Below are 27,066 nucleotides of genomic sequence, written 5' to 3' on the forward strand. Positions count from 1 at the left end.
GTCGAAAAAAAATACACTCGCGCTCTTCGTAGGAAGAGCGTGAGTGTATTTTTTTCGACTACTACTATATCTGCGCGATTCGACCTCTGCTTGGAGAGTAGTAAAACTTCCTTGGTACGAGGTTTGCAACAGGTCTAAATATTTCTTTTATGCAACCACAAGTTGTTGTTTTTGCAAAGTGGGCAACAGACACGCGCGCGCGCGCGCAATGCACACAAACACTAGTAATAATTGTTAATTTTTTGTATGGTTGGATACAAAGGTTAAAAGAACAATCGAGATGGTAATACTTTTAAGAATCAAAACAACCCGTTTATTGAATGAAGCAAGCTATGCATTGTTCATATGTCGGCTCTCGCAAGGAAAGCTGAAAGTTCGCACCTCCGTGCTAATCCAAAATCGTCTCAAAGCGCGCCCCAAGCGCGCCCTTACCACGCCAGGACACTGACGCCAGAAGCGGCTGGCTGACTGGCCTATGACGTAGTCTCCAAGCAGAGGTCCGTGGGAAAAATCGTGACCATTTCCTTTGATTCATATTTTTTTTGAAGGTCGAAAATTATGAAAGGAAAAGGTCGCGATTTTCCCACCAACCTCTGCTTGGAGAGAAGGTCATATACATGTAGTCCGGTATGGGAATAAAGTCAAAGTACCAAGTGTAGAAATACGAGGGGCGAGTAAGAACAGAAGGATCGAACCCGGGTCGGCGGATTGCAAATCATGGCCGCTATCGCTGTCGCCACAAAAGGTCTAGAGCCCGTGGACATGGACGGTAGGCGGTACTTGAACACCACTGTTACACTATCTATAAATCCTAAAGGTTTTAATATCCAACCCTCCTTGGGTACGAGCAAGGAGGTTAGAAAACTTCCTTGGCACGAGGTTTGCAACAGCGGACATTATGTTGGATACTCAGTTTACTTCTTGCATACTGGAGCTTTCAGATGAACAACCATCCAAGCGTGTATTTGCCTGTTTCGGCTATTCCACTTAGATGTACCAACTTCAGCTAGGGGTTTTATACAGACATTATTGCAGATGTCCATGTTACTATATTATCTTTGCTTTATCTATTTTTTCCAATCTTTTTTTCTCCGCAGTCTCTTTATTTTCGGTGTACATAGAAATAAAAGTGAAAAACAACAATTGCGTGTTGTTTGTGTGTACGAGGGGCGTGCAATTAGTAATGGTCCTGACCCATTTCCCATAGCAGGAGATTAATGAAACTTGGCACAGTTATTAGTCTTTCTCTTCATAGGAATCACCCAGAGTTATGCATTTCTCCCATCGTTTGATGCAGCTCTGGACACCGATTTTGTAGGACACCCCAGGTTGGTCCTCCAACTGATGCCTCATCAATGGCACAAGAGGGACGACCAGGTCTGGGAGCTGTTTCCACAGACTTCCAGCCACGTTTGAATTCAGGATGCCAGCGTTTTACAAGGTCATATGATGGGGCATCATCACCATAAGTTTCATTTATTTCATCAAAAGTCGTCTTTGGTGTGCGTCTTTTCAAATACAAAAACCGGATCACTGCGCGACACTCAACTGGTTCCATTTCACACCTGGTCCATTTCGCACCTGACTAAGTTCAAACACCAGTAAATCAGAAACCACAATTAGTTCAGAGCTGTCTTTTGCAACATAACCCATAGTGATATGAATTATTACACATACAAAATTTCATTTAGATCAGACAACTGGAAGTGGGTCAGGACCATTACTTATTGCACGCCCCTCGTAGGCTCCCCCCTTTGACAGAATGGCGTCATCCCCAGTGAAAGTTACTCGGGTGGTCTACACTTTGTTTGGCATACCGTCTGTGAGCGTTATCTCGTTTTCATTCAAGTGTTTGATATTAAAACCTTGTACTTTGACTTAATCACTCTAACGGACTTTATGACCAAGCCAGCATGTACAGGTTCGTAGAGAACATCGTGACCTTCACATGCCGGTAGGACCAATGGAGAAAGTGACATTGAAGTAAAGGGTCACACCTTTCTCCACCAACCTCTACTTGGAAAGTTGTAGACCTCTCTAGTCAGCCAGCGGTTTTTTTCGGCGTGCACGTCGTGCACGCCGAAAAAAACATCTGGCTGACTAGAGAGGTCTAGTGACGTGGTAAAGCCGATATCGTATTAGCACGGGGTGTAAACTTCCAGCTTTCTTTGCGAGAGCGACAAACAATTCACCGATTGCTTCATTCAATGAACGGGTTGTTTTAATTTGCCATGAAAGTGAAAAATCATTGTTACAGTAGTGTTTGTGTCTGTGAGTGTGGCGGGAAGGGGGTGGTTTGTGAAATATGATTTCTTGAAGGTGAAGCAAACATGTACCATGTCCGTCTTAACAGGGGTGTATTCAGGAAATATTTGCGGAATTCATACGAGCTCTAAGGATCGTATGGTTTCCGTAAAACTCATATGAATTAAGTCAGATTCGTGTGTTTCTTTAATCTCCAAGCAGATTCTACAATGGCCGATAAGGTTAATAAGTACCAAACTCAGACGAAGGAGTGTAGTGAGCACAAAAGGTGTCTTTTGCCTGAATTGTGAGGAGCTTACAAACTCGTGTTCAATATTAAAACCTTTGAGATTAATATTGAATCAATACTAGTAGTCAAAGATAGTTTGCGCAAACTGTACTTTGACATTACTCTTCCCACGGAGCTTTTATCATTTTTGCTCCAGCAGACTACATGACCCACTCTCCAAGCAAGCATGTACAGGTTGGTAGAGTCTTCAACATTGTCAACTTCTCATATGCCGGTAGGACCAGCGGGGAAAAGTGACCTTTGGGCTGGTCACACTTTACTCCACCAACATCTGCTTGGAAAGTTATACGCCAGTCAGCCAGCTGCTTCCGGCGTCAGTGTCCTGGCGTGGTAAGGTCGCGCTCTGGGGCGATTTAGGATTAGCACGGAGGTGCGAACTTTCAGCTTTTCTGGCGAGAGCCAAAAAACCGCTTCATTCAATAAATGGGTTGTTTTGATTTCTTCTCAGACACCAAGAACTTTCTTTGAGATTAGGATTACGGAATTCATGCGAGCTCTACTAATCGTAAATATATCGTGTGCATTTCGCAAACCTCTTTTGAATTCAAATCCGTGTGTTGTTTGGTAATGAATCGTTTAAAATAACTATAAATTCGTGCCTATAACCTCCTTGATTAAACTCTTATGAAAGCCGTTATATTCTTATAAAAACAGGCACTCCTGGCTTTGGAGATCTCCTCATAACAGGTTTAAATTCATATCTTTATGAAGCCATATGTGTTTTTTTTTCGTAGTGGACCAACAGATCTCTACAAACTTGTCACAGGGCTGAAGTAAACCAAGGAGGTTAAACCTCCTTGAGTAAACCAATAACAGCTATTAGCATGAAGGTGCAAAGTTTCCTCATTCTTTACAATGGCAAACAAACAAGTATCTATTCTCCTAGCAGAGGTTGGGTCCCCACGTGAAGGGAGCGAACCGATAAATTCCGACTACTTTTCCCAACTCACCATTCTGTGACCAAAAATCCGCTTGAAGAAAAAAATATTCACTTTCTTGGGTAATTCAATGGTACGTTAGGTAATGGGTATTGATTTGTCCGCATGATTTGTAACCTCCTTGTTTACATTCATATAGCCCGTGGAGCTGCTTGATCAGCTATCGGCTCCGTGTGTTTTGTTTTACAGTATCCCTGTATAGAGCCCTAAACACCGATTTGTTGATGGTGACGTGAACCAAGTGCTTACATTCATATAGCCCGTGGAGCTGCTTGATCAGCTATCGGCTCCGTGTGTTTGTTGTTTACAGTATCTCTGTATGGAGCCCTAAACACCGATTTGTTGATGGTGACGTGAACCAAGTGTTTACATTCATATAGCCCGTGGAGCTGCTTGATCAGCTATCGGCTCCGTGTGTTTTGTTTTACAGTATCCCTGTATAGAGCCCTAAACACCGATTTGTTGATGGTGACGTGAACCAAGTGTTTACATTCATATAGCCCGTGGAGCTGCTTGATCAGCTATCGGCTCCGTGTGTTTTGTTTTACAGTATCCCTGTATAGAGCCCTAAACACCGATTTGTTGATGGTGACGTGAACCAAGTGTTTACATTCATATAGCCCGTGGAGCTGCTTGATCAGCTATCGGCTCCGTGTGTTTTGTTTTACAGTATCCCTATATAGAGCCCTAAACACCGATTTGTTGATGGTGACGTGAACCAAGTGTTTACATTCATATAGCCCGTGGAGCTGCTTGATCAGCTATCGGCTCCGTGTGTTTTGTTTTACAGTATCCCTGTATAGAGCCCTAAACACCAATTTGTTGATGGTGACGTGAACCAAGTGTTTACATTCATATAGCCCGTGGAGCTGCTTGATCAGCTATTGGCTCCGTGTGTTTGTTGTTTACAGTATCTCTGTATGGAGCCCTAAACACCGATTTGTTGATGTTGACGCAGTGAACCAAGTGTTTACATTCATAGTGCGCAGAGCGCTGCTTGTTCAGCTATCGGCTCTGTGCTTGTTGTTTACAATATCTCCGTATAGAGCCCCAATACCGATTTGTTTTGGTTAACGTGAACCAAATATTTACATTCATAGTTCGCATTTGTTGAAGGTGCTAGTTCAGCCCGTCCCCGTTTGTTTTTCTTCTACGAGAGAAGCTTCTCCATGGATTTAAAAAAAATCATGAAGGTGACGCATTTGTTAGTGTTTGCATTCATTAGTGCGTAGAGCCCGTTTCGTGGAGCTGGAGGGCTGTACGAGCAACCTCCATGGAGGTGCTCTGTAGAGCTCCTCCATGGAGGTTGCTCGTGCAGCCCCTATTGCCCCAGCAAGTGTCCCTGCAGGCGGTGAAGCGTACAAAACACATGTTCTACATCTTCTTCACTCTTCTCACCCTGACCTGCCCAAACGTTGTCATCAATTATGTTGATTTCTACGCCACTTTGCTCCCTAAAGCTGTTTTCTTCACCAGCTCTGCATTGTACATCCTAAACACCGCAGTCAATCCCATCATTTACACCTGGACACTGAAAGAGTTTCGGCAAGGGTTCAAGTCCATGGTCCGCTGCAGACGACATATTGTTCCTAACCCTCAAGCAGGCCAACCTGCTGATCAGAGACCAGTCAGACTAATTAACGTCTTGTCCCGATTGGGGGTCTCTAACCGGGTTGCACCTTCAGAACCATCCGTTGATACGTCAGAAGTAAACACGTAAGAATACATCGTGCCAGGTGATGATCACAGACACATCAATTGCAAAAAAATTAGGAAATTAAATTATGATCAGACTCACTGTCCCTCTCCTAGACAATAGCTTTACCTTTTCGCGAACTGTACCACATTATCGAAAAAAATTACCTCTGTGCACTATTCGAAAGCAAACGACATGGTACTGCCCTTCATTTCACAATCATTAAGACTACATAGTAGCAACTTTTATAGTAATATTCTATCTGTGCAACAAGTGACCATTGTACACAAACGATTCACGGTAAATCGACGCTGTGAAGTCTGATTTATCTTTATTTCAATTACTTCAAGCCTCGTCTTTGTTTCTATTCCAATCCAACGTTATAGATAACTTTATACAACACTGAATCGCAGCTTGAAATAATATAGCTGCTCTTAGCTTGGTTACCATCTGGGTAGTGGTTCTCTCCTATGTTCGCTTCTGCTGCCCAAATATCAGAGAAGCGGCTGTATATAGTGTACAATAAAATTCAGAGCGATAAGCTACTGTATATTATCTTAGATGTTATCAAAGAGAGAGGTCTCTGACTTGTAAACAATTCTTGTTGAAACCGTATGTTATATTTACATTTCGACCTGTTTTGCTAATGTGTCATAGGCCTTCAAGTTTGACTGGCCTTACCTAACGACGGAACTGGTATATGGAGAATTAATTTTTATGACTTGTTCTGCAACGTTTACTGCATGTACATGTATGCATGATATTTTCATGCCCTACATGTATTCATGAAATGCGTTTATATTTCCAGGGGCCTACACAAAGCAGCGCAATGACACAAAAGTGGTCCAGAACAATGGCATCATACTAAACATGCTCAGTTTATGCAGTATGCACCCACTATGGAGATCTCATCAACAATGACATTTATGTCAACCTTTTCGCATCCAAACACCATGTACACAATTACACCGACGAATGTATATTTTGAATGTTTAGTGTTGTTAATGTGATTCTGACTTATCTATCGAATAGACAATTTGACATCAATTGCTGTACAGTTGCACGGTAAATTGTAAAAAATAGTTGGCAAAATAAAGCCGTGGTACACCTACATTCTGTGTTGTGGCGTAGCACGACTTCCAATATGGTCTTACTCAAATAACAAAACAGCATTTGCGGTCGATATCCGTAGTTTACGTATATCAAAGCGCAGCTGAAGCGGGATATATCCGACACTCAGAGTTTCCTGCGCGGCTGGCGGTGAAAAAACGGCGGATCGGGGATGAGGTACGTACCGCCGCTGCTCGACCGCCATCTTGCTGCTGTATTATGTACAAGGTATGGCAAATTGTTCCTCCTGAATTTTCATTTTCCCAAACATTTTTTTAAGATTGGCTCCGAATATCACCTGAAATCCCTAATTCTTTATTTTTTTCGTGGAGTAGGAGCAAAAAACTTTTTGTTTTAGGATTTTTTTTTTCAATTTCTGATTTCAAGTTAACATTTGAAGCCCTGCGTCCGGTATACGTGGATAAATCTGCTAAACATCGTGCTAAGGCAAATTGAATACAATTTACAACTGTTTCCTTTTGTTAGCATCTATCAGACTCCACATGTCACTACAAAATGGTCATTTAGACCGACCACACTTGTTTAAATACATGAACTGTTAGATTCAATCATACTAAAATAGAAGCAATTGACTAAATGGGGTGTTTTAGAAGTCACGCAGAGAATTATGGTGTCATTGCAGGATGAGCTGGGTTTTTTAGTCCTATTTGAATCTTTACATGGATCAAAAGCGACCCCTATTAATTATGTGCAGTACTGCACCACCCCATTGTGAATAATGCTGCAGTACTGCAACCGATTAATAGGTTCGCTTATGATCCTTGTACCGACTATAGTTAGGTCGAGTTTTTAATTCTTTGTTTTCAGTCTTCACCATCGCCAGCCTTATGTTACACAAAGTAAAGAAAGAAAGAAAGTGTAAAGATGGCTTTTTGGCAGTAAAAATAGAACTCAACGACACGAATTGTTTTATATACAGTCAAACCTGTATTAGCGGCCACCTTTGCATAACGGCCACCTGCCCATAGTGGCCACTCTTTGTCGGTCCCTTGGATTCGTAATGATTAAGAAATAGGCTTAGCGGCCACCTGTCCAACGCGGCCACGGCCACACGATTTCCGGTCCCGCAGGTACAAAAACACTGCCGATTACGGCTACGCGGACCGCTGATCTATGTTTCGGCACGCGTTCGGCCATATACAGCTGCCGTATCGTCACCCTACGCCGGATTTAAAACCTCTTTGATTTATTTTCAAAACAAAACTTCGTAAACTGGCGCTACCCATACCCGCCGACAAGCGAGGTCATATAAGGTCAATAGATGACACCAATATTACAGAGGTAAATTGCGTTAAAGTTACGTTCTAATACACTATCGCTTAGGTTAATTTTTATCACAAAAACTTTCTAAATGAATTGTTACAAAGACAAAATGATATGAACTTCAGACTATGGTGGATTTTATTCTTACATTTATTAAGAGATAAGTCTAAAATGACGAGACTTTTCTTGTGAGTACCTGACGTGTGAACGCGGGAGGGAACACACGGACGGCGAAGTATCAAAGGATACAAGACGAAAGATCAAAGAAATATGACGATACCGGTCTCTTCAGACAATATCAACTGTAGAACATTAAAAACTTTTTATAGCTTTTGTTTTCTTAATACATATAGTGTAAAATCATTGCAGTACATGTACAGTACTGTATTATGTGAATAAAGACCAGTGGGTACTAAAACCATGTGTAACTTATTGCTTGTGGTCAATTGATTAGCATATTCTCTATAGTGGCCACCTCTCTATAGTGGCCAATTTTGACCAGTCCCTTGAGTGGCCGCTATAGACAGGTTTGACTGTATTTGTTTTTGTGTTGAAAGAGACACTTGGAATAAAATATGTAGAACACCTGATCACACCTGTCCATCGTCTGTGGGGAACATTTACTTCTCTGAATGACTGAACGTGAATTATAAAGAACCGTGTAAAAGAATTAGATATAACTTTTGGCATACTGAACATGCATACAGAGAAAGGTAAATTGAAGAGTCAAATACTAGTTACATTTTATGCAAGCTTCGTATCTTACACAAACGCATTACGTTTGAAAACACAAGTAATCTGTTAAATACTTTAAAAGGAACCAATTAACAATTCTAGTCCATACCATGTACATGTAGATCTATATATATCTGATGCGTTCATACGGCGTAGTTAGGTCATCAGGCTTTTTCCCGACCTGACCTGACCTGTGCCCAGGCGTGTGCGCTCGCCCATTGGTCAGCCCATATGATGAGATTAGGAAGGAAAGGTCCAGAGGCAGGTGTGCGCTCGCCCATTGGTCAGCCCATTTGATGAGATTAGGAAGGGAAGGTCCCGCGGCAGGTGTGCAGGCAAGAGTTGCCTTGTTTCCGCACACCGCAGCCCCTTCAAGTAGAACATCTGTTTGCTGCGATATTATTTTTGTCAACCAGGGAAGACTGAGATCGAGAAACATACAAATCCAACCATACTTTTGAGGCATGATGAATTTTATTAAAGATATGTCAGATATTCCGTTCATGAATATCATGTTAGATTTTCTATAACAGCTAAATGCTAAAATCGACAGAGATTAGTTCAAGTTGACCCGGTACGGCATATTTATGAACCCCAAAAATATCTTGAGGAATTCCAGTTATTAGAAGGTCGACAAAAACGTGTCGTGTTTACATACTGATAAACGCTCTTAACTGCCTCTGGAGATGTACTCGTGTTAACTACATAGGTGCAATCTAACCTTACAGTACTGACAAACTTGCGATTTCGACGACGATATTTTAAAAAAGAAGGTTAATTGTAAGTATATGACAGACAAGCGTACATGTTACCTACTCTAGAAAACAGTAAACAGTTCCAGTCCATACCATGTAGCTATGTTATCCACACTCAAATATCTAAAATCTACATTACTCTACACAACAAACTACAATGATATATCGTTCTCACATCTTATATAAGGCCAGGTGAAAAATAAAAATACAAATTTTGTATGTTTAAGAATGGTTTATTTGCCATAAATCTTTCTAATGTCGAAAACAACACATTTCCTAAATTTCAACACAAAGAACACACTGTTGTAGTGTCCACGTAGGTTAGGAAGATATGAATGCAATCAGACCATTACTAAAACATTAATATCTTTATATCTCTATAAACAGCCCAATCATCAAATTCTATAGCGTAGCACCGAACCTGCGTCATTCCCATATCTACGACCAAATTATTTTCTTGGCTTCTCTTTGCCAAACTATCATTGTCCTGCTTTTCCCCCTGGTGCCTTAATCCTTTAATTCGGTAGCTGTGAACTTCTATCACTGTGGGTTCGCACGTGGCTTCGGAGATGGCCTGACTGACAGAAGTTCTAAGTCTTACTGCATTCCTCACAAAGGTAGGGTTTCACTCTGGTAGCTGTAAGGTTTCGTCACACCGGTAGGGTTTCACCCTTCATTGTGCATGAAACCGCCACATAGGTTGCTGTGAAGTTTAATCGCTGTGAGTTCGCTTCGCCTTGTGGCTCCGGAGATGGTCTGACTAAAAGGTTTAAGTCACGTACATGTGCCCTAAGTGTTATTACATCCTTCACACCGTGAGTTCGCATGTGCCTCCGGAGATTACCTGAGGTACGGAAGCTCCTACTGCATTCTTTACACTGGTAGGGTTTCTCACCGGTATGAGTCATCACATGGCTCTTCAGGTTATCAAGCCGACTAAACTGCCTGCCGCCACTCCTCACATCTGTAAGGTTTCTCACCAGTGTGAGTCCGCATATGCTTCTGCAGACTACACATCTTACTGAACTGTTTGCTGCATTCATCGCACCTATAGGGCTTCTCTCCGGTATGTGTCCGCATGTGTATCTTCAGATTACCCAACACACTGAACTGTTTGCTGCATTCATCACACTTATAGGGCTTCTCTCCGGTATGTGTCCGCATGTGTATCTTCAGACCACCCAACACACTAAACTGTTTGCTGCATTCTTCGCACTTATAGGGCTTCTCTCCGGTGTGAGTCCGTATATGACTCTTCAGATGATACATCCTACTAAACTGATTTCCGCACTCCTCACATTTGAATGGTTTCTCATCAGTATGAGTCCTCATATGACTCTTCATATTGCCCTGGTCACTAAACTGTTTGCTACACTTATCACACTTATAAGGTCTCTCACCGGTGTGGGTTCTCATATGTCTCTTCAGATTACAAAGCCAACTAAACTGTTTGCTGCACTTCCCACATCTTAACGGTCTCTTGCAAGTGTAAGAACGCATATGTCTCTTTAAGCCACTCAGTTGACGAAACTCCTTGCTGCCTTCTTACAGACGGACTTCTGATATGGTGTTCTGCATGATTGAAAGCGCATTGCAATTATTAGTACTGCAGATTTTTAGGAACATTTGTGGTTGCAGTAGGTTCTAAAAGTTAGGTGTTTGGTGTTGTTGACAGGCAGTGAAAATGGGTCAAAAGGTTTTGCCATCTATCTTTTGATCCCGTATAACGTAATTCTAGCTGCCGTAATATTATACCTTGTTTTGTCGTCAAATTACACTTTAGAGGCCGGGCAACCATGCCGATGTGAGTTTTTCATGTTCTAAAACTAGGGTTGGTGATTTTGACAGCAACTTTCTGCCCTGATACCCATTGTTAGGAATAGACCGTCTAAAAACAGAACTTTGCCCTGCAGCAGTTTGCGTACCGATAAAACAGGTTCGGAAGGTTCTGAATGATATTGAAACACCGCAGGGGGATTTGACAAACAGATCTGCATTAAGAGAAAAAAGTCTGAATTTCCAAACAAACATATGAAGCGAAGACAGTACATGTAGACTACACGCCGAAATAATAGAATGCTTTATACAAAAGCTGTACAGGACAAAAATGATGATATATCTGATTACGTGTATTACCTACTATGTGTATATAGACACCTATATAGTGTCATACCAACTAAGTGACCCGATCAACCAGGCCTGCATGCGATCACTTACTATAACAGGCTCACTGTTGACAGCCTGTCAAATAATACTTTCCTCCTAAACATCTTGCTAGATGAAACACCAGTTGGCGCAGAAAAAATACATTTGATATCATAAGATTTAATTGTAGAATATAGCAAATGAACGTAAAAAATACATTGTAAGCCATTTTCGCCAAAAAAATATCAAAAAACGGTTACCATGGCAACACGAACATCAATGCGATTAAGTCAGTGTGGCCTCAAAGTTCGCTGGCTATGAAGGGAAGAGAATAGTTCAATTTCCAGGAGAGTTTTGCCACTATACTACTAGGGATCATTGACCCGGACAGACGGGTGAAATTAAGGCAGGAGTCCACAATGATCCGTACCCTGTAATAAGTCGGTCTGGTGGAGGCTATTTTAGCTGGGTGTCATCTGCAAGATGGTTCATTGTATCATTTATGTCACATTATTACATTTCATTTATTCATTTCTTTATACGGACAAAAAGTATCTTTCAAATATACACAGTTTTGAACTTCATAGAGCAAACACAAAGATAAGAAAGAATCCATAGTCGCAAACTAAATGTAGAGGCCAGAAGATACTAAAATTACCCGTGACCAGAGCTTTTGTCCATTCTGCCCAAATGGGATCGAAGACGAAAGTCATTTTGTTATGGATTGTTTGCAATATAATGATAAACGCATTAAGCTGTTCACATGCATTTCTGTCCGCTTGCTTGAAAGAATTTGCAACTCTCTGTTCGTTGGATAAATTCAACTACATTCTGGCAGGCGATAACCCTTATTGCGTACAAACAGACAAATATATCTACGAATGTTTATACCGTAGAACCAATAGTGCAAATGATATGCTAGACGAATATGTTGCCTTATTCATACATGTAGATATTCATATAAATCTGTTTAGTTGTACTGGAAGAAGTTGTTATAGAGCTAACGAAACCTGTTTTCAGGTGTCCTTGGACACACAATACTCTCCTTGCGGAGACATTCACACAAAAGATTACTAGTATTCAGGTCAACGTAAAATAGAAGTATCCTTCTTCAGTCCATTTTTGTGTAACGCATTGTCTTAAATGCTACACAGGGAGTTTATATTAGGAAACGCCTACAACGTATAGTACAAGTTATCAACGTATTGTGGTCGAAGTCTAAGGTCTTCATTCTACGAAACACATAGATACTTTAAGGTCTTACCTGTGTTTCTACACGTAAAGTGGGACGACGATTCTGGCAGCTTGAGCTTTGTCCTTCCGTCTTATATATTATCGGTGTGGGGATACATAATATGGGTCAAAGTTCATGTTGTACGCCTGATTACCTCAATTTATCTTTTCTCGCCAGGCAAGAATGCAAATGTTTAGCCATTGGTGACGGGATTCAATATAGTTGGGGGTCTGCATGGTCTTTCACGTAAGGCGTAGGCAGCACCTACAGGAGAGCATAACCCTGGCTAGGGGTAGATGAACCTGGAGGCAACTCTCGATCTTCATGTCTACCTTGTCCCCCCTAACGACCTGGAGGTCAAGGGACTAGGTAGGTAGGTAGGTAGGTAGGCAGCCCATTTCTATTTCCCGTAATTGGCATACCTGAATATGAGTCTAGGTACGCACCACTAGACTTCGCTGATATCAACTGCGGTAAGATCGGGTTGATATAAAATACGGATGGTCAAAAGATCAGATCTCCCAACACCTGCAGCTGGAGACTGCCGAAGGCGTGGAGTAAGGACTGGTCCAAAGTAGCTACAGGTGTGTCTAAAGACCTGGTGGATTACTGATCGCTCAAAGTGGCGATTTTTATTAACAGGGCCGGGATGATATGAAAATTTTGAAATTAAAATCGTGAAATCGGGACCTTAATCAGTCATTCTGTTCTTAACGTGTGACAAAACAACTGACATTTGCACTTTGGTGCATTTATGTAACCATGTCCTACTTGGTCACTGAACCATGCTACTTGGGCAGCAATTTTTCTCCATTGTCTGCTGACCTTTCAAAATATATAGTGCCCACTAAACTGGTTATTGTGGTCGTTGTCTGCTGAAAACGCGTTTAAGGGTCTGCATGGGGGTCAACGATTTACGCTAAAGTCAGAAGAAGTTCCCCCTAAGTATTACGCTAAGTCAAGGAAAGCAATTACGCTAAATTTGGTCACCTAGCTACGAATTACGCAGATAAGATGATTTCCCTACGAATTACGGGTAATAGAAATAGGCTGCCTAGTACGTAAAAGACCATGCAGACCCCAAATATATCGAATCCCGTCACCAATGGCTACACATTTGCATACTTGCTTGGCAAGAAAAAATAAATTGTGTGGCGCATTCCATTATGCGTTTAGGGGACATGGTTCAACGGAGTCTGAGTATGTGGCTGTAAAGTTGGTGTGATATAACAGCTATATAGATATCATAAATACCGATACAGTTGCACAAATCCTTGACAAAACAGGGAATCCCTACCTAATGGTATCTGAAATAAAATGTACGTTTGATGGGTAACCAGGCCCACAATATGAACTTTGACCCCTATTATCTATCCACGTCCTGGTAATAGATAAGACAGAAGGACAAAGCTCAAGCTGCCAGAATCGTCGTCCCACTTTACGTGTAGAAACACAGGTAAGACCTTAAAGTATTTATGTGTTTTATTAGAATGAAGACATTTGACTTGGACCACAATACGTTGATAATTTGTGGGCGTTTCCTAATATAAACTTCTAATACTTCTTTTTTTCGTTGACCTAAAAACTAGTAATCTTTTGTGTGAATGTGTTAGGTTATTGTGTGTCCAGGGACACCTGAAAACAGGTCACAACCTGATTGTTATGTGTAATAAGATGTAACAAATCAAGGAATAAATAGCGAAATTTTTGTTAACACGACAAAAGTACAACTACTTTAGTAAGGTCTATAAAAATTAAAATTCTACACTATTGTTTCTACGGTACAAACATTCGTGGATATATTTGCCTACTTGTGCACAGTAAGGGTTATCGCCTCCCAGATTGTAGTTGAATTTATCTATCTATCAGATAGTAGCAAATTCTTTAGAATTTTCTTTAGAGCAAGCGGACAGAAATCTACATGTGAACAGTTCTCTTAATGCAAACCAGTGTGTCTAATTCCCCTGGGACGTTTTGTTACAAAACAGAACCTTCCGAACCTGTTTTGTCGGTACGCAAACACCTGCAGGGCAAATTTCGGTATTTAGACTGCCTGCCTATTCTTAACAATGGGAATCATGGCAGAAATATTCTGTCAAAAATCACCTACCTACGAGTTTTAGACATAAAAAAACTCACATTGGCATGGTTGTCCGGCCTATAATGTGTAATTTGACGACAAAACAAGGGGGGAAAATACGGCATAATTACGTTATACGGGATCATAACCCTTTGACCCCTTTTCACTGCCTGTAAACAACACCAAACACCTCATTTTTAGAACCTACTGCAACCACAAACATTGCTAAAAATCAGTTTCTTCAACACAATAAATAGGTTACAACCCTTAACTGTAATATTCACCTCCAAAATCCAAACATATCCAAAGAAAAAAATTCTACAGGCACTTTTGCCAAGGGTACCTAATCATTTTTAAAGTAGGCCATCTGCGCGTGTCCGGAAATACCCAAATTTCCCCTCCAACTGGCTATTGTGGTTAATGTATTTGCTTTAGTGCCTGGATTATGTAAATTACAGAAAATCAGCGGTCGAGGAACATGTTATTGGCAGGTTATATGTAATACAGCAGGTATAGTTTTTTTTTCAGTCGATAAGCTAAAACTTTCATCTTGTCGCATCGTGGTAATTAGTTGGTTCTTTTCTTTAGTCTTGCAGCATCTCGAGTTTGACCAACATGGCGACCACAGCCGGATCTCATCTAAAACAAATGGAGGGAGAGGAGGGACAGGATTCTCCCCGTACCCACACGTGCAGCTATTGTGAGAAGGAGTTTCCCTTCAAAGGTAGCCTGGATCTTCACCTGCGAACTCACACTGGTGAGAGACCATACCAGTGTGGAGAATGCGGGAAACGGTTTATTCAGCTATGTAATCTGAAAGACCACATGAGAACTCACACCGGTGAGAGACCGTACGAGTGTGAATATTGCAACAAGTGCTACAGTCGGTCAGCTCATCTGAAGGCTCACATGCGGACTCACACAGGGGAAAAACCGTACAGGTGTGAGGCATGCTACAAGCAGTTCAGTAGGCTTGGTACCCTGAAAATACATATAAGAAATCACACGGGTGAGAAACCGTATAGATGTGAGGAATGCAGCAAGCAGTTCAGTAAGCTTGGTACCCTGAAAATACATATGCATACTCACACTGGTGAGAGACCATACCAGTGTGATTATTGCGGGAAACGGTTTAGTCAACGATCTAATGTGGAGGACCACATGAGGACTCACACCGGTGAGAGACCGTACGAGTGTGAATATTGCAACAAGCGCTTCAGTCAGGCAGCTCATCTGAAGGCGCACGTGCGGACTCACACAGGGGAAACCCCATACAGGTGTGAGGCATGCTGCAAGCAGTTCAGTAGACTTGGTATCCTAAAAAATCACATGAGAACTCACACGGATGAGAAACCGTACACATGTGAGGAGTGCAGCAAGCAGTTCATTGAACTGTCTAGTCTAAAGAAACACATGCGGACTCATACAGGTGAGAAACCGTACATATGTGAGGAGTGCAGCAAGCAGTTCAGTGACCCGAGTCATCTAAAAGTACACATGCGGACTCACACAGGGGAAAAGCCCTACACGTGTGAGGAGTGCGGCAAACAGTTCACTCAGTTGTCTAATTTGAAGAGTCATATGCGGACTCACACTGGCGAGACGCCATACACGTGTAAGGAGTGTAACAAAAGCTTTCGTCATTCACGTAGTCTTCGTTGGCACATGAAAACTCACATCGGTGAAAATCTGTGAATAACTGTGTGACGACAACATGTACATATTCTTACACATTAGAAAAAAAATACATCATAAGCTCGATTAATCTTTTTTTCGTTACAAAGTTTAAGGTAGGCAATGATTTACCGCTACTTAATTCAGCCGTGTACTCACAACATGCCTCCACTGTCAAAAAATAACGAGAACTGAATTAAAGCATAGTAGTTACTATCGTCACGTCTCGTACTTGATTGAAACTAGATTCGTTGTTAAAAAACGACCGTAGAATGTGTTCTAGGTTTGGAATAGAGTAGTGCTATACGTGAGAAAATTTTAAAGCAGTTGTTAAGGTACCCCCCCCCCCCCAAAGAGTTAGTGAACCAGCCCCGGTTCAGATAAAAGTATAGGTGATGTAGGAAGTATTAACCGACATATGTTAGAAGATAAAACTGATGTTTATTTTCCTGGGGGAGGTGTTGTGAGTTTAGAGTAGAGTAATGCTATACACTATGCTAGTGTAATACTGAGAAAAGCAGTTGGTAAGGTATTAATATTGCCCCCAAAGGTTAGTGAACCAGCCCCGGTTTAGATAGGGGATAGACTGGGGGAAAGTAGGTCAGACAGAGTCTGGATTGGAGATCCAGATGAGAGAGACTGGACAGATCTTGAAGAGAAGTGGCAAATAAAATCATTGTGGACTGCACGTATCGTCTCGGCTTCATCTAATCTAATGAACCCATAATACGTACAAAGTACTGAGTCGCCAATTGCCAACCGTCGCTGATTACTAGTAGTAGTAGTAGATGCCCAGTAGACAGCACGGAAAACAGAAAACGGCTGATTAATGCTATTATATTAAAGAAGTGAAACTTGTACAAAATATATCGTTAATGCTAATTCTCATGGTCAACACTAATGACGAGGAGGCTTTTCAGGAAGCCACGCCCTCTGTGCGCCACTTACGGTTCAAATCTCCAAACAGATCAGACGGTGGATTCAGAGTTCGAACTTTTTTGTCTGTAACCGGAGGGTAACCTCCGGCGATAGACCTAAGTGTAACGCGCGTTCGTATTTGTATCTGTATGTTCCCGTTGTTGCATTCGTATGTGGTTTGGCAAGTCCCCTGCACTGAGTTGAAGGATGGTGCACGTTGTTGTTTTTTCGCGGCAGTTGTTTTATTATGGCTGCAATATCAATGTCAAAATTCACCCCTACCCTTTCCAGTATAGTGGTCCAGGTATTTGATCTGATTGAGCGTTAAGCCATGAGGTAATTGGAGTATTGAGGTTGGTTTGACATAGCATACTGTTAACATTTTTCGGGTTGACAGTCATATGCATTTTATGGTTAGAACGTGTTTGACCCTTGGGATCGTGTTTTTTTTTTTCGCGTTAGCTGTTTTCATTATCAATGTAATAATTTGAGAAAATCACCCTATTCCCTGGTATTTAGAACAGCTGACCTATAGGCCGTGTAGTTGGTTAATTACTTCTCTCGAAGCAGATATCGGGTTATGTGCATGTCGTGTTGTCAGCTGTTCACAGCTGTCACTGTCCCGGCTGTTAATTTTGGGGCAACTTTTAAAATGGTGTGCGTCTCAGGTATCCATTGTCAAGCTGTGTGGTTGTTTGCATTTGGTGTGGTTCGATTCTTCGTTGTTCGAATGATACGCTGCTTTTGCTATTGATGCGTACAGGATTGTGTTTAAGATTTGGCAGTGATAGATATGTTAGCTTTTAACCCTCAAACCACCGTATGGGGTCAAAGCTGACCCCAGGCGTACGTGTATATTTATATGTGCCATTATGACATTTCTTGTTGAAAACAAATTTCCTCCCATGAGTTTGTTTTTATATATGTCTTATAACTTCTCATACGTTTTTATAGAGATTGGCTCACTGTTGATTAAGTTATCATAGAAAGTTTATGTATGGTCCAGTGGGGTCAAAACTGACCACAGCATTTTTTAAACAAACTTTTGAGACCCACGCCTAAACTACTTATTGTTTGAACACGAAATTTTCATAGAATGATGTACATGTGCAACGAAATTATCGTAACAACTTTTGTGTCATCATGTTATATAACGACGCTATGACGTAATTTAGCTTAAATTTCCGCCATCTTGGATTTCAACTGATGACGTCATCAAATTAGCATAAAATATGAATATTAAATCGTGAAATTTACGTTGAATTTTATAAGATGTCATGAACAAGTATGTTTTGCCAAGAAAACCTTAAAACTTGAATGTTTTAGCCAAAATTAGAAAATTGCATAATAAATATGCCTGTCATAATTCCGTTGCCATGGCAACGTAAAAAATGATTAACTTATTTTATTCACTTGAATTGCTTGCAATTAACATTTTCTCAAAAGGGACCGAGTTTGGTGGCCCTAGCGTAAGCTATTCAGGGGCTATGTGACTTTGAAGTTGGTTCAGGCATAAAAACAACTTTACCCGGTCTGAATAGTGTTAGTGCAAAATGTGATCCCCATGATCTTTTGAATAAATTATGATAATGAGCTAGAATTATTCTTACCTAATGATGTCAAACTATTCCACATAGATTAATGAAGCTATACATATATACAAATCACAAAAAGAGTCACAAAAAAACTGTATATTTTTTTGTACAAAACATTATGGGGTCAGTTTTGACCCCATACGGTAATCTACGTCACAAAAAGGTACGGAGGTTTGAGGGTTAATTAAGTAAGTTTTTGGTATAAGTCGATGTAATGTGTTCTTAATGCGGTATAAACACCGATTCATACACCACAGAAAACATCACAACCGACATAAACTATAATTAGGTCAGAGAATTACCTACGGTCACTTGTTCACTTCGTGAAACGAAGTGTTTGTTTTGAGTGCTGTTTTTTTGTGAGAGGGACGTTTGTCAGCCTGATAACTGGGGAAGGCATGGATGGATTGTTTTGATATTTGGTATGTGGGTAGGACATGACGAAGGAATGGTAGGAATTGCGTTACGGCAGGGCGCTCTAGCGGAGTGTTATTGTACTGCAGCAGAACTTCCGGTTTTGATATTTTTTTTTTCGGGACATGTTTGGGTGGTGATTTTTAAGTGGTAAGTAGCTGTATAAATGAATAGTAAGGTGTGTAAGTTTTGGCCACTTAGGGGTTTTGCTGGGGCGGTGAAAGTCATTCTTGTGTTAGGTTTTGAGAAGGAATTATGGAAGCAGGGGTCGATGGATCGGAATGACTGTAGGTATGCAGATAGCTTACGTAGTGATGTACATAATTGTATGATTGTTATGCAAATTAGGAGGTAATTAGCAGAATGCAATAGGTATGTGTGCAAACCGTTGTAGGGTACGTGTCTGTGGACAGAAAATCTCATGAACGGCATGACAGATTGATCTGATATTTGGTATGTGGGTAGCTGTTGAGAAGGAGAAGAAACGTACGAGGCGTTTTTTTTGTCTAGTGGCTTTTGACGGTTTTGCAGGGGATGTTTGTACTTGAAAAATAGTGTTTAGTGTGCTAAGTGTGGCGATTACGCAATAGTGGTTTATATTTAGCAGTTACGTCATTCTGCGTGGGTTGGAGTTTTGCATGGCCCCGTCCCCACAGGAAGTGACCCCAAAGGTCATAGTTGCGCAATAGAGGACAGCACGACTTATATATGCCAGACGATTACAAGACAATGGTACTTTAGGGACGTTACATTATACATGATGGGGTGTAAACGTTTCCTATAAGATTTGATAATCTGTAGATTAAGGGCAATGAATATGGGCAATGGTGATATTGTTTACAGGGGCCTATATTATACGTTTTAAAAGGGTTGTACATGTAACAGTCACTACCGGTACAATACATTGTTGAACAAAGCAGGGTTTGTTTTTCACAGTAACTTGTAGTCATTGATGAGATTGTTTATAGGGATTGTACATTAGACATATGGGATACACAATGTAGTGGACTGCATGTTACATCATCATTGTTGCAACCATTGATACATTTGCTTCCGGTGGTGGATTTGTTATCCTACCTGCTGAAATCGGACAAATTTCTTGTTGGGTAAGCATTTGGTCTCTCTTCCAAGGAAGAAATTGTGCATCCTGTATGTTATCCCGGACAGAAAAGGCGTATAGACTGACAAACCCCGTGCGGGCGGATAAAGCGTTCCCGCCATGGCAGGACTTGGGCCAGCTAGACTGAATTCACCGGGCGACGCGCGGCTTGTCATGGTCGTCAGTAGGGCTCCCATAACATGGCTAAATGGTTGGAAATTAACCACTCTACCCGGAAAAGTCAATACTTGGACAAATACATGCGATGTACATCTCAAAGTTGAAATTTTATCAACTCACCATTTGGTTTTTATGTCCATATGCAACGTGTTGGTGAACTTTATCTAGAATTTGTCAAAGTTATGAGACCTCTGAACATTCCTATGTCCAAAGAAATCCGCTGAAAATTCAAAAATTGGCTTTCCTTGCGGTAAATTTTTCCCTTCGAAGATTGTCGACATTCCTGATCATATGTAAGGGACACGGGATCATCTAAAAAGTTCCATGAGTTGCAAGGCGCAAGCCCATATATATTATTTGTACTTTCATGTCTGGATTTCCCAGCGATTAATTAAAGGTGGGTCACAAGTGCCAAGAAGCATAATCCCGCCATTTGTACTGATATGTGGCGAGAACGTTTGGGCAAGAGACACGGGGTCATGACAGAATTTCAATAAGTTCCAAGTCGCAAGCCCAAAATGGAAGTTATACGTTTATGTCTTGTTTTCCCAGCGATGTAATGTAGAGTATATAGGTCACAAGTGGTAATCAACATAAGCGCGTCATTTGTACTGATATGTCGCGAGAACGATTAGGTGAGAGACACGCACGGGGTCATGTCAAAAGTTCCATGAGTCACAAGTCGCAAGCCCAGATGGATAGTTATACTTTAATGTCTTGATTTCTCTGCAATTTAATCTAGGGTAGGTCGCAAGTGCTAGTTAGCAAATTCATGTCAGTTGTACCGATAGGTTATTTAAACGATTGGGTAAGGGGTCATCTGAAAAGTTCCATGAGTTCCAAGTCGCAAGCCTAAAATGGAAGTTATACTTTTATGTACCTGAGGAGGAGCATTCCGTGACGACACCAGCCATCACATTTTGAAGGTGTTCGCTGGGGATGTGAAGATCATTTATGTGGATCTCACCAATGACGGCGTTGATGTGGTCAACGTTATTGTTTTATGTGTTATCTTATTGATATTTTGATGCAACCGTCGATTTTAGCCCAGTCAATATAAGTCTTTATCTTTAAAAGACCATGAAAGGTATTTTATTTGTCCATGGAAATGAATGGACGGGGACAGTTTGTGTCATGTGCACAGACAAGAAAGGATGGATGATAGAATACTTTTAAAATACAGCCTACTGCCTAAATTTTTTTTTTCGGCGCACCTCACCAAACACATCAAAATCCACGTATAATTCCAACAACATAAACACTGTTAAGCTAGCCAATGACACGTCTACAAATAAACCCTGCACCACCGCACCATTACCCATTTCACGAAGGTTGAGTTCTGCGAACGCTTGTTTAATATTGATATAAGTAAGTAGAACAGGTCACCAGACATATTTATTACATCGATATGGCCTTTGGAGGGGGAAAAACACAGAAAGTATGATTTTCATGCATCTCATCATGAAGTGCAGACGCAAGACGAACTCCACCATAAAGCACAGCACTAAGATGGTTGGACGGAATGCACTGGTCTGCCTCCTTCTGGTCTCCAATCACCTACTTCTCGTGCCAGAAGCGGCCCAACGATGTCCAGACGACTGTTTTACTAGAGTGGCCTTTTCTTGTCGCTGCCCCAATCCAAATGGGAAGGGTTCGTCCAGTAGTTGGGTTGGGCATGGAGGAACATACGTCTTTCCCGTGTGTCTTGACGCTATACAAACCGATTTCCCAAGAGAAACCCAAACAGTCTTCATCGAACATCTCTCTTCTTCCACGCTCCTTAAGCAATCTTTGTATCACCTTCGTCTCGAACATCTGAGCATCCGAAAGTCGAATGTTTCAGCTATACAACCAATGGCTTTCCGCGGTCTACCATACTTAGGCCATCTTTACCTTCCTGACAACCGCATCTCCCGGCTAGGTAAGTCAGAAGGACATTTCGTTTTGCAGTGTTTGTACCCTGCCATAGTAAATTTGGACCAATTGAGTAGATTTAGCAAGTCCAGGTCCCCTAACATATGTCGTGAAAAAGTACAAATCATAGCATGAGATTTCTAAAAGCTCGTTTCTTCGGAAGGTGTATCGAGACACGTTAGATGTTGCCTAAAGTTATTGATATTATCATTTTTTATTTGACGCAATGGGTATTATTTAAGATGACATCAAATGTGATGAGTATATTCATGTTTTAGAGGAATCCGGGTGTAGGTATATCAGTAGTTACACGGTATCAGAAGGTGTATAAAACTCTACACCACCTACCTTAGAAAAAGCAAATTCTATGTCTAAATTCCAATAACGTTTACAACTAATTATTTACATGTCATAATTAAAACACTACGATTATGGATTTTTGTTTGTACGTTGTAAATCTAATATCTTATCAAAATTGTATTGTTTCTATGCATACGACCCATTAATACCTGAGTTAATTCCATATACACATCTCGAATATAAATTGACCTTTAAATCGTTGGTAAAAATTTATCCACTCAAAGAATACAAAAATTTAGAATCAAGTTCCACAGTATCTTTAGTTGTCATATAAACTTCATCACCAGGTCATGTACCTAAGAATCTAGTGTTTCTCAACATTTACAAGCAATCATCTATCTACCCTCAGAAGCGGATACTTTCCTCGGGCTTGTGAAGTTACATATGCTGATCTTGGAGAAGAACAGGATTTCCGCCGTTTCCCAACATGCATTCCGAGGCCTACACCTGCTTAAACACCTGCGATTGTCTCACAACCGCCTGACGTCAGTGCCAGTTGGCGCGCTTCTGCGACCCGAATCATTGTGGATTGCAGATTTGCAGATGAATCACATCACTACGATCGGCAGGGATGTCGTGCGTTTGTCGCGAAACCAGCGCTTGAGTCTTCAGATCGGACACAACAAGTTAAGGTGTGACAAGAATCTAACATGGTTCATCTGCACCCTGCCGTACCTGCCGTTCATTTCTCAACACGACGTTCTGAGGTGTACATTTCCTCCAGAACTCTCGGGAACCAGCCTAACTGCCATGAGAAAATATCTCTGTCAAACCAGCACGGAGAGGCCGCAGCGAGGGATCGGCTCCAAACCCTTCAGCGAACCGTCTCTGACACCAACTTCAACGATAATGGGGTCAACAAGTCCTCAAATTTTCAACGCCCATCCGTACAGCGACGCCATCCCAACTGAGGGCTATACAGAAATGCCGCAAACCATGTCAGTCACTGAGCGCACGACACTGATGGACTATGCCGTTACTAATGAGGGAAATCCCTTCATCAATTAGGATGTCAACATCACCTCCATCATTGCCATGGTCGGCGCTGTTGTCCTGTCGATAACAGCAGCTGTTTTCTTCATCTTCAAACTCTGTAGTGGAACAGATCTGCCTCACGAACAAGCTAGGTCCACTGAAACGGAGACCCATAATGTCCGGCCGTACGCAGTGGCCTATGCCGACTCGGCAGAACTACGAGGATCTGACGAAAGCTCCGCCACATGCGGACGTGACAGAACGTTACAGAACCCCAGAAAACAAGTTTATCATTCAGCCATATGCAGTGGTTTATGCCGACTCGACAGAAGTACGAGGATCGGACGGAAGCTCAGCCACGACACATTCCAGCTCGTGACAGAACCCCAGAAGACAACTATAGCATTCAGCCATATACAGTGGCCTATGGCGAAGACCCAGAATCAGAGATCAAGCCATATGCAGTGGCTCAGGATGAAGACCCAGAATCAGAGTTTAAGCCATATGCAGTGGCTCATGGTGAAGACCCAGGATCAGAGTTTAAGCCATATATGCAGTAGCTCACGATAAAGACCCAGGATCAGAGTTTAAGCCATATGCAGTGGCTCACGATGAAGACCCAGGATCAGAGTTTAAGCCATATGCAGTGGCTCACGACAAAGACCCAGGATCAGAGTTTAAGCCATATGCAGTGGCTCACGACAAAGACCCAGGATCAGAGTTTAAGCCATATGCAGTGGCTCAGGATGAAGACCCAGGATCAGAGTTTAAGCCATATGCAGTGGCTCACGATGAAGACCCAGGATCAGAGTTTAAGCCATATGCAGTGGCTCACAATGAAGACTCAGGACCACAGCTTCAGTGCCATACAGCGGCCAGCTTCATTGATGACCAAGAGCAAGACGGTAACTATAAGATCCAGCCGTATGCAGTAGGTTACCCTGACTCCCCATGAGCTTTAGGAAGCATCGCTTGTGCAGAGGCTCCGGATTCAAAATCACTGGAAAATGGTTCTGACGAGCTGACAGAAAACGATAATCAACCAATCGTTCAATCAAAGGACCGTTTGCTATCAACTGAGGACGACATACAGCCTGAATATATGTTTACTCTGACAGCTGATGGACAGCTTTAGTGCCAGACAGGCGGACGTCCACTGAAGCTGTAACTTGAGTAGAAGTGTCTCCATGGACGTACTCGTCTGAGTATGTTGGAATTGTAGATCAAAACTATCATATGAACAGTTGTCATAACTGTATTTATCTGTGCATCATGAAAATGTAGATCAAAATTGCTCTATTTTTTCAGTAATGACTATCATTGCTGAATCATTATAAAGCTGTAGATGTATCAATCTGTATGTATCGAACATGTGGATGCATTGTTTGGTCATGTTAAGTATTTCAGTTATTGCTATAGTCGTCACATGTACGAAATCAACGATACAAAGACAAGCATATTGTAAATGTTCGTCAAAAGTCTATCTATAACATCCGTTACTGATTACAATTATTCAGACAGATTGAATTGTAATACTAGTAAGATGCAGCAAACCTCAATCAAAAGTCAACTTTGGATATGAATACAAACTGCCAGACAAATCAAGTAACCTTATATATTTGCCAGACAATAATTACCTCAGGTGTGGAAATAGAACACCTACATTAATGTATGTGCCCCTGGCAGTTGCGTGCAATTAACACACGCGAGCACACGTGTACATGTATCACCAAGCAATGCTACAAGCCCTTGCTATAAGTAATGGGAGGATTAAATGCGTAAACCAAACCAAACAAAACAAAACAAAAGTTAAACTAAATAGATTCACAGTCCTCTGTGACTCTAAAGAAAACTTTAATGCTTTTCTAAATCACATTAACACTTGGACAAGTAATACATTTCTCAGACTCTCAGCGGTTAAGTCATGTTCAGGGACCCCCAGCAAATTGGGTGTTGGCTCCCCTAGCAACGCATAGCAACCAACTTTGACCCCAATTTTCACAGATTTTCCCTATTGTTCACTAATTGCCCCCTCTCCACCTAGTGTGAAAACTTTTCAGGTGGGGTGCTGCTGGGCCAGGTGACAAGGTACCTGGCATCCCGTGTAGTGTGAATGGTCATCATACAGGGCTGTCTGGGAATCCAAGCTAGGATGTGTATTGAAACAAATTGAACTAGAAAGGCCACATTTTCAAAAAAAATTGCCGTATGTTTCCGAAGGGAAGAGAAAATTTGTCACAAAAAAAGGCCATTGTCAAACTTGCAATGCCCTGTTCGCAATATGAAAGAGTTGTACGTATAAGATATAACGTTATGCTTAAGAAAACAATAATAGATTATAAACTTCCAAAGTGGGTCTATATAACCATTACAGAATAGCGATCTTTATAAATGTTCGTTATAATCTGTTTTAGCCTACATCACAGTACTTTTTCCGGCTGGCCACGGAAGAAACAAAAATAACACAGGCCAGTAGTCCAGTAAAAACAATGCTAAGTATGTTTCTTTCAGAAACATAACGATGTGTTCAAATCCAAAAATGTTTACTGTGTTTACAAATTTTGTAGTGTTTTTAGTCTGGTAACGTTAGATCCACATTTTGGCAATTCACACAGGATATTAGTAATAACTTCAACTTACTTCAGCAAGGAGGTTTGATAATTGACTTCCGTCAGACTCCTGGAGATTTGAATTACATAAACTGAGTTCACAGTAATCTGACTTTTCCTTGACTTAAAAACCCATGGGGTCAGTTGCTTGTTTGCGCAAGATAGTCGTCTTCAATACAAAAAGGGATTTAAGACTCAAAAATAATCAGTGATTTCTTTGATGGACTTGGAGAGAAAAAAACAAACATCAGAAATTTCAGACGAATTCCCCACCAACTCCTTATCCCTACTATACTGGGTTTGCTGTGGACTGACTGAGAAATGTTTGTTTCCTTTAAATTTGTTAGAATTGGGGATACACATTGATAATGCATTGCTGTGCATTTGTATAGTCTCTTATATATCATAGGCCTGACCATAATTTTCTTGGAAACTAGTGTTTTACAACTGTTTTTGAAAAAAATGTAATAGGGTAAAGACAATTATTTGCACCACCTATACTTGAAAACATGTTAAGCATTGTTTTTAAAAGCAACCCAAGCTGCGTCTGGCAGGTAAGCCAGTCCCAGGTAAAGGTGTGAACAAGTCTGGGACTACCCATTGTTCTGGCCAGGTACTCTGCTTCCCTCCTGTGAGGGTGCTATGTCAACAAGTTAATTGGCCATATTGTTCACAAATCACAACAAGAAGATCAGATTTCACATCTACAGATGCCAAAAGTCTAAATATTTACAAAAAATGGTAAACCTGGACAAATGGTAAAATTAGTTTATTGCCCCCATAAAAGTAAGCCCTAT

The 27,066-nt window shown here is 41.3% G+C and overlaps 3 protein-coding genes and 1 long non-coding RNA gene across 4 annotated transcripts; 3 read left to right on the top strand and 1 right to left on the bottom strand.

Annotated features, from left to right (window-relative positions):
* The first annotated feature begins 964 nt into the window (after positions 1-964).
* Positions 965-1,944, top strand: LOC118420583. The gene is made up of 3 exons (XR_004831763.1): positions 965-1,160; positions 1,329-1,332; positions 1,745-1,944. It is a non-coding gene; the product is annotated as an uncharacterized LOC118420583 (long non-coding RNA).
* Positions 1,945-9,890: 7,946 nt separating this feature from the next.
* On the bottom strand, positions 9,891-10,588 carry LOC118420538 (zinc finger protein 436-like). Its single transcript, XM_035827386.1, has one exon. The coding sequence runs from the start codon at positions 10,570-10,572 to the stop codon at positions 10,009-10,011; it is 564 nt and encodes a 187-aa protein (XP_035683279.1). The 5' UTR covers positions 10,573-10,588; the 3' UTR covers positions 9,891-10,008.
* A 2,189-nt stretch (positions 10,589-12,777) lies between these two features.
* On the top strand, positions 12,778-16,893 carry LOC118420484 (zinc finger protein 583-like). The gene is made up of 3 exons (XM_035827313.1): positions 12,778-13,651; positions 13,843-13,907; positions 15,120-16,893. The coding sequence occupies exons 1-3, from the start codon at positions 13,618-13,620 to the stop codon at positions 16,224-16,226; spliced, it is 1,206 nt and encodes a 401-aa protein (XP_035683206.1). The 5' UTR covers positions 12,778-13,617; the 3' UTR covers positions 16,227-16,893.
* A 6,176-nt stretch (positions 16,894-23,069) lies between these two features.
* On the top strand, positions 23,070-23,693 carry LOC118421098 (CD180 antigen-like). Its single transcript, XM_035828259.1, has one exon. The coding sequence runs from the start codon at positions 23,070-23,072 to the stop codon at positions 23,691-23,693; it is 624 nt and encodes a 207-aa protein (XP_035684152.1).
* The last annotated feature ends 3,373 nt before the right edge of the window (positions 23,694-27,066 follow it).

Source organism: Branchiostoma floridae, chromosome 8, assembly GCF_000003815.2.
Source record: "Branchiostoma floridae strain S238N-H82 chromosome 8, Bfl_VNyyK, whole genome shotgun sequence".
NCBI classification, from domain to species: Eukaryota; Metazoa; Chordata; class Leptocardii; order Amphioxiformes; family Branchiostomatidae; genus Branchiostoma; species Branchiostoma floridae.